We start from the raw sequence: 8,518 nt of genomic DNA on the forward strand, positions 1-8,518 counted from the left end.
GCATACACAGTTTATCATCAGGTCTTCAAAGATGGCGGGAGACTTGGGGAAAATCAGTCTTCCCGATGATCAACCTCTGGAAGAGTTGCTTGCGAAACATACCGTACCAGAATTGCAACAGGAACTTAAAAGAAGGGGCCTTAAAAGGTCTGGAGTAAAGGCGAAGCTTATTCAAAGGTTGAAAGAGGTATATATTCCTTACGTTAAGAATTCCTTTTATAGCTAGGCCTAAAAACTACGGAGCAAACACAACACGCGTGTTCGTGCACACATGTGTCCTAAAACAAAAGAGGGTTTTTTGGAAACTTTTTGGTTACAATAATCAATTGTTAGTCATGCTATATCAGTTACACTACTGCAGAGAATTAGTAGCCGTACATATTCAAGTGCATGCATCACTTTATTTATTCATTCCACCAATAAGAATTCAGAATTCTGGATTCTGTCTGTCCACATGCCTTCAAGATAAGCTATAATGGTTGGAGGAGCTTACTTGCAAGTTACACACTTTTTTATGATATACAGTAAATGCACAAAAATGCTTGTAATATTGAATTATATAGAAGAAACAGTTATTTACCAAAACAACATATGACCTAATGAATAAATACCTATGACATAAATGGTTTGCTTGTACTCCCTGGGTTGAAAACCAATCAATAGTTTTGTTTACATACTGGTGATGCAATCAATCATAGGCCACCACTTGGGCATTGCTGGAGATGTTGACCTTGCTAGTAGCAAGAGTAGTAGGGTTTTCACTCTGTTTTTATCTGTTTTTGTATCCTCTGTTTGAGCTCTTTTTGAAACAGAGAATGGATGACTCCGTTGTCATTGACTCTTTTCTTACTGTTCCCATTAAAACAATGCATTTTGAATGACTTCATTTTTGAATCACTCCATTTTGGACTGTTTTATCAAATGACTTAGTTTTTGTTTCAAATGGCTCTGTTTTACATTATAAGAATGGGAATCCACAATTAAAAATAGATTCAATGACTCTGTTTTGATACGAAAACAGACTAATGGCAACAGGGCCTAAAATATGTATAGATGCTTTTTCCTAAACTATTTTGTTTGAAAATGAAGAAATTCTTCTAACATTGTGTTAGAAATTAAAGAAATTAAAAAATTATTTGGTTTTATGATAACCTCATATGCTTTTTGAAAACAGTTAATCACCCCTTGTAATACATATGTCTCACCTTATGTCTCATAAAAGTTATAAGGGTTCAATTTTTTGGATCGCACGAAATCAATATTACAGATAAGGCAACAAATTCATATTACAAGGACTGTTATAGGATACAGGTTTTGCCAGTCTGGGCAAGCAGACAAGCCGGTCTCACAGGCAAATCAAGCAGGCTGACAAATGTCTATAAGCACATCTATAAGAAGATCTTTTTTCCATTTTTCATAGTGCTTAAAAATTTATAGAAACAATTTGCATGAATTCAGATACAAGTTTCACCATATTGATTTTATAAAATTTGTTTCTTTAATGGAATAAAGCGATTAAAATACTCAGAACAAAGATGAATCAGGCCTATCACACAAGGTACATGTAATGCAAAAGCAGGTACCATGACATTTCAATAGCTCAGTCAAATTTTGAAGCCCTTGGAGAGCATTAATTTGTCACAAATTGCAAACACGTTAAGTTGATTATATCAGATGTATCTGACAATAAACTCTGGCTCAAATTAAGAGAATTTTGAGACATTTGCATAAGTATCCTTTACCATTTAATGAAAATGATTAATATATCAAACAGATGATAAAATATTTTTTTAACAGGAAAAACAAAATTTTCAAAGACATCAAAGTTATAATTTATTCAGTTTGTGTTTGTGTTGTAGCAAGCAATGCTCATTTACTCAGTAGTCAAATGAAGGTTTCAGCCAGCCTTTCTGTAAAGATATTAGCAGGTGCATTGTGGAATCATGCCTCTAAGCAAAATTCTTCATCAAGGGGTGTGCTTCATACCTTCCAGTTTAAATCACTCAGAAAAGCAAACCATTGATGTTACAGCTTTTCAGTGTGGTTTTTAACTTGTGGTCCCAAAGAATATATATATATATATAACCATTGCCTTTCAAGTGTTGTAAACAGTCACAAGAGAAACTTCTATTGTTTTGATACTGATAGAAATTCAGTAGTTTACTGAGCAAGTATATCATTATCATGGCGACCGCAGTTGAGCATTAACGAAATAGTTTCCCCATAAGTCACGGTCGCCCATATCTCCTGGTAGTGGCTCATAGGTCAATGAATGTTAGAGCAGGACTTCCCCTGTTGCGCCTTCCATGAGTGGGTTCCCTAAGTAAAAACTTGAGAACAGTATCTTGTTTACTGCTCCAGCAATGACCTGCAAAATGTAGTTGTCTTTCGGTGATTTTAGTTGTTATCTTGGGTAAGTTTTCATACAGCATTTTATTAGAGAAGTGATTACGCCAGTTTACATTTTGGATTACTCTCAGCATTTTACTGCAGGCTTCATCTAGATAGACTTTTAACTTCTGTTAATCTAAAAATTACCTCCTTAATTTAAATATTACCTAGAACTGATCATAAGGGTGGGAACATATATTTTGAGCAGTCCTGGCACTAAACAAGTAAGATAGTTTTTCACTGTTTAACTTGCATATCTTGTTATGCGATAGTGAAGCTGTAGTTTTAAAAATGATTCCTGGAGCAACAAAACACAGTTTCTGATAAAAAAGTAATAACATGCAAATGGCAGAGGCATGCGAAATCACTACTTTTTGAGAGGCAGGTGCAGGGCAAAATGTATGCCTATCTTGCCTAGGGCAGCACAGAGGCAGCACAGGCCAAGGCGCCGGCATGCAATCACCCACTTCAAACTGAGAGGCCTGTATCCATGTACCAGACTCATCAAAACATACATCAGCCAATCTTGGTAGTGCCAGAAGAGATGGAAATGATGATAGTTGCTAATGGTCTAAATATTAAGAATTCTGAAAGTATTAGATAGAACTAAGGACTCCATTGCATCAAATGTTTTGAGAATGAATGAAAAGATCAATGCAAGATTTGCTATTTATGTCATTAACTAAAGTTTATTGGCACTCTATAATAGTGTCATAAAAATTTGTCAGCTGAGTGTGGTACTTATTGAAATAATGACAATATATGAGTAATTAAAATATTCCAATATCAAATAGACTGTTAAAACTATGACAATTCAAGTTATTACTCAATAAAACTAATTATTTACTCTTTATTCAAGTCAATTGATAACCAGTAAAGGCTCAAAATGTTGTGAAACCTGTTTAGCTAAAGTTTCATAAAAAGAAAGTGTACAGATTTTAAGCCCTATCGTCTTTAAATGAAATTTGTTCCTCTTTGCACATTCCTAAAATATCTATGAAATATATCTATGAAAAAAAGGCTAGCAAGAGAAATCACACCAATGTCAATAAAGTCTGGATGTTAAACACTTATAGACATACTAATTAATAAACTCTCTGTATTTCTTCCAGGCTATTGAGAGTGAAAAAGCTGATGCAGAAAATGAAAATGATGAGACAGGTGATTATGTTTTAAGAACAGTGGAAGACATGTCTCCCTATATGGGCTAGACGGATTGTTTCTTACATCACCTAAGCGCACACTAAAACTTACCAATGTCTGCAAAATATTTGGTGATAATACATATTGCAATTACAAGAAAATTACACCAAGTCATAAAAACAGGGCATTATGCCCCATGGTAGCTCAAGGTCTTACAAAGGATCCTTGATTTTTTTTGTAAGCTGAACAAATGCTATGAAATAGAACAACAGGGCTTTGCTATTTTGAAATTAGCTGTCATAACCAGGAAATTCATGTAAGCCAATTCATAAAGTTCATGAGTCAAGCCAGAAGGCACCATAATTTCCAACAAGAATTTGGTGCTTTAGTTTAAAAATTATGGTTTAATTTTACTACCAAATTAGAGGTTTGTGGCAGAGTCTTACTGTCTCAACATTTTTTGAAGCTTTGATAGGCAAACATGAAAATTCCATTCGGGTCCCTTAAAAACTGAGAAGTTGCTAGATCTATTGGTCTTTCTATTATTGTTGTCGTGTATATCAGATGCTCTATCTAAATAGATGGAGACCTTGCATTAGCATCTATGTTTTTAAAAAATCTATATTTATATATATTATTTGAGGGAATTAACCCAGGTTATATGTATTGTAGAGGACAACAATGAATCCCAAGCATTGAATGATAGCCATGCTAGTGATCAGGGAACTGTGGGTGTTAGTGATGCATCTAGCTTCCACGATCCATATACTGACTTTGAAAGAAGCATACCAGGAGTGATTGATGATGTTGACCAGGAGGTTGATGCTAAAACTGATGTGGTCAAAGATCAAGAGGACACTGATGTACATGCAGAGAAAGTGCCTGAAGAAGGAGATGATGCTGATATCAGCGTAACACAAAGAGCCAACTTTGGAGGTGAAGAAGAGTCTCAAACACAAGGAGCTGAGGAAGAATCTTTTAATGAAATGCCAGTTGAAGATCAGCCAGACTCTGTTCCTGTGCACGAACTTTCTCATGAGCAGGGCAATACTTCAAACAGAGCAGAGTGTCAAGACCAAGGAGACATATATGATGAATCTGAGAACGTGGAGGAGTGCTTAGGCGGAGATGTTGAAAATCCAACAGTGCCTGAATCACAATTTTCTAAAGGTAATCTTAATTATTGTTTTTGTTTGTTTTATATCAAATGTAAATAATTTTTTAAATTTTTCCACAAAATGTTTAAAAAATTGATGTTTTCATTTTTCTCCTTAGGTATAGAGGGTTTTAATGTTTTTGCTTCAAAATATAGTTTTGATAACAGATACTATAATGTTAATTGCTTAGCATCACATGCCTAAAATTAAAAATTGCAGAGCTTGTGATCTCCAACATGCCACTAATACTGAAAAGAGGGCTTGCACTAAACTTTACTCTTTAACTACCTATTTATATCATATGTTATCCATCCAAAAATGCGAAGGTCTATGCTTGACAGTTGTCAAACATTCCTTGTATGGTTGTTTGTCAAGCTAGTAAGCCATACCCTGTGTCTGTAGAGAAAATAAGCTGAAAGCCAAAGCAAGGATATTTATGTTTGAAATCATTGAGCACTGATCATTAAAATGCAAGTGTTGTTTTTTGTGGCTCCAACCATTTTAAATTGGCAAGAATGATGATGAAAGTTTTAATGATCACATTGTGATGGATGTTTGATTTGCAATTTTGCATTTCAAATTTTGTCAATACAAACTTCCTTACTCATCTGACTTGCCAAACATCCTTGCCATCTTACTGCAAGGTTTCAATATGCTGTTAATATTCTACCTTCATTACATTTATGTTGATAGGAATGTTAGATAAAAGCAGTATTCTTGGGATGCAAAACTGCTCGCATAAAAAGCTAGCCTCGAAGCAGTGTAGCTAAAAAGAACGACCGTAATGGCAGGGGCGATAACATGAAAAATCACATGTTTCTGAAAATCCCCACAGCGTTGCATGCTTTAGCTGGACACGTTACCTTAGCATTCACAACACACTTGAATGTAAAAGTTTGTTTACGCAATATCCCCAGTATTATTGATTTTAAGTAACTAGAATGCACGGTTTGAATGGCAATATTCCTTGAAAAAGAGAAACTGTTTATAGTACGTTTTAATGTCCGGAATATGGGTAAGAATTGGATATTTCTTATCTGGGATGACTTATTTCTTTTCTGTTTCTCAAAGAAGAAGAAGATAAAGAAGAAGAAGAAGAAGATGAGAATGAAGATCTGCAAGTGGAAATCGAGGAAAGTGACAAACTGGAAGATAGTATGACAGTTGAAGAAGCTGAAGAAAAAATAGCAGAAGAAAGGATGGTGCTGGAAGATAATTCAGATATGGAAACAGGTGAAGAAGGGAGTAAGGAAAACAAAGAAACTGATGCTTTTGAGGCAGAGGAAAGTCATATTATGGAAAATAAGGAAGATGATGAAAATACACGCAATGAGGATGCAGAGGAGACTAAGGAAATCGATGATAATCACAAAGAGGATATCCAAAAAGGAGTGGCTGTTGAATTACAGGAAATAAAGCAACCAAAGGTACACTTCTTAAAACAATGCCTGTTTATCATAATTTGTTACAGTAAGTTTTGCTATTAGCTGTTGAGCTCTCATATAGTTTAAATTTTTCACATAATATGTTGCTTAAAGACTTTCACAAGCTTTCCGTTTGCAATGGGAATTGTTCCTCTTTTTAAGCTGAAAAAGTGTCACACTCACGCTTAATTGAAAACATACAACGAATGTTTCTTTCAGAAACAAATTACACCTGTCCAGCTAAAGAAGAGAAAACTCGTCCCAGCTGCAGAAGATGGTAGTGTATTTACTGCATGCTATTTTCTTAATCCTGTCATTTACATGTACTCATGATATATTTTGTTAAGGAATCTTTCTGTGATATATTATGGGTTTTTTGTTCCATGAATTTCGAGCGTCTGTTGTTGTTTAGGAACACAGAGAAACTATTTAACCCCGTAGGTTACTTTTAAAAGCAGTCTTTCTTAACATTAATGCAGCATTTTTAAAATACTATTTAGATTTGCTTCATACATACCAACATTTTTATTTTGGGGGGGGGGGGGGGGGGCATTTCCTCTGTCAGATTCTGAATTACCTTGCTTGAAAAGAATTCTTAAGTTGCTATGTATGCCATCCAAATTTTACGGTTTGAGTGATGCCTGATCGCCTGATGATCGCATTAAGGGTGAAACTCGGATTAGCAACCTAGAAGCATCCTGTTCTATGTACTTAATGCGTGTACCTTTCTCCCTATACGGCAACTATACGGCAACAAGCACTGTATAACAGAAAGGTATACAAATGCGCTCAGATGGAGGTACTAATCATTCTGAGGCTGAAGTTAGACAAAATTGTAGTACGCAGACGCAATTAGTCATATTTTGTAATGGAGCAATATGACTGGAGATCCCAGGGCCTGGGTTTTACCATTTGCTTCGAATCGGGCGCTTTTGATTTCAGCGACTTCAAGGTGAACGTGTGCAGCACAGGCTACTTTATAATCATGTGCATCTTTTGTAGGATCCTCTTCTAAACAGGAAACTGCAGTTCCAAGAAAACGAAGATGGGGTTCAAGCGCCAACAAAGAGTCTGTTATAATAAGCACTGATTCACTTAAGGTATTTTTACTGAATATTATCAAGGCAACTGCGTTTGATAGTTTTGCAGGCTAATCCCTTAAATGGCCTTTCCGGACAAAATAGCATTCACTCTTTAAAGATACTGAAATTGACTTTCTACTGCACACAGTGTTTGTTGGAAAAGAACTGAGAGCTCGAGATTTCTATTCTGGAAAGTTTATTAAACGTAAACTCGAAGGCAACAGATTTGCAACTACGATCACTGCAAGGATTTCTGTTGTTTTGGCTTGGTTTATGAATTCTGAATCATTGACAAAAATACAATGATTTTGGTAGGGAAAAACCGGTTGTCATGTGACTATTAATTTAGGAATCGATCAAAGCTGGATCTCTGTCAATTTGAAATAGATTGAACTCTTTTTTCACAGAATTATTTTATAACATTCTTTCAGGTGACACGGTCCGAATTCAAACCCTTCAGAAAATGTATGTTTTTAAATTCCCCACCTTTTGTTGTAATCTTAAGTGTGGTAATGCATTTGATTTTGATCAAGCAAAATAGCGACCCTCCTGCAAATGTAGTATTACGTTTGATCGAACTTCGAACAACTATTCTAACAAACATTCTATCTAACAAGGATAACAAACATAAAAGGCTAAACTTCAATTACGTAGCTGATTTCTTTGGTTTTACAGGAAATAATACCAGAAGTTTCAATAATACCGTCTGTGAATGACGACCCCTTAGGGCTCGGTCTTGATTACGGGGAGATGGAAGAAGGAGAAATCGATGAAACAGTGGACCACCCGTCACAACCGCTTGAGGACGATTCGAATTTGAAAGGTATGATACCGTAAATCCTCCAATTGATATTTTTGGATGGGGGCTTTTTCATAGAATTATTGTAGACATTAAGAAAACATTATTAAAAGACCACGCGCAAGTCGCGCCTTGATTTTGTTGTTTTTTAGAGAATTTTTTAGAGTATTTTTCTTGACTCTGCCAATGATTCTTTGTGGTTTCTTTGATTCTGACCCTTTCTCAAAACTGATCTTTTGTAGAAAATGAAGAGCCTGAAGAATTAGTAGAAGGAAATTTCAAGAAAGAGGTAAGAAGAGGCAGGATCGTCAGAATAAGTACAAAAGATACTATTAAGCTCCAAACAACCGTGTCAAAGGAAGAGACTGAGATTAACGAAGATATGCAGCCAGAGCAGAATGTCCAAGTGATTATTCCAGGTAAGCGGTTATTCTCTTCGCGTTGATGATTTAAATAAGCATCTTGAAAATGACAAATTAAAAAACCACCAGTAAAGAGTTAACAAATGAGATTGAGCTAAAT

The 8,518-nt window shown here is 35.4% G+C and overlaps 1 protein-coding gene across 5 annotated transcripts in view; it reads left to right on the top strand.

Annotated features, from left to right (window-relative positions):
- The window catches only part of LOC135690559 (uncharacterized), a 16,032-nt gene continuing 7,514 nt past the window's right edge, over positions 1 to 8,518 (top strand). The window contains exons 1-8 of one of the 5 annotated variants that reach the window (XM_065208148.2): positions 1 to 187; positions 3,504 to 3,552; positions 4,207 to 4,704; positions 5,763 to 6,118; positions 6,335 to 6,392; positions 7,118 to 7,215; positions 7,873 to 8,020; positions 8,239 to 8,415. In XM_065208148.2, coding sequence (XP_065064220.2) covers positions 32 to 187; positions 3,504 to 3,552; positions 4,207 to 4,704; positions 5,763 to 6,118; positions 6,335 to 6,392; positions 7,118 to 7,215; positions 7,873 to 8,020; positions 8,239 to 8,415 — 1,540 coding nt within the window. In that variant the 5' untranslated portion in view covers positions 1 to 31. The remainder of the gene's footprint in view (positions 188 to 3,503; positions 3,553 to 4,206; positions 4,705 to 5,762; positions 6,119 to 6,334; positions 6,393 to 7,117; positions 7,216 to 7,872; positions 8,021 to 8,238; positions 8,416 to 8,518) is intronic. The other 4 variants (XM_065208149.2, XM_089116151.1, XM_089116152.1 and 1 more) reach the window with 4 other exon arrangements.

This window comes from Rhopilema esculentum, chromosome 4, assembly GCF_057945365.1.
Source record: "Rhopilema esculentum isolate cy_ngs chromosome 4, ASM5794536v1, whole genome shotgun sequence".
NCBI classification, from domain to species: Eukaryota; Metazoa; Cnidaria; class Scyphozoa; order Rhizostomeae; family Rhizostomatidae; genus Rhopilema; species Rhopilema esculentum.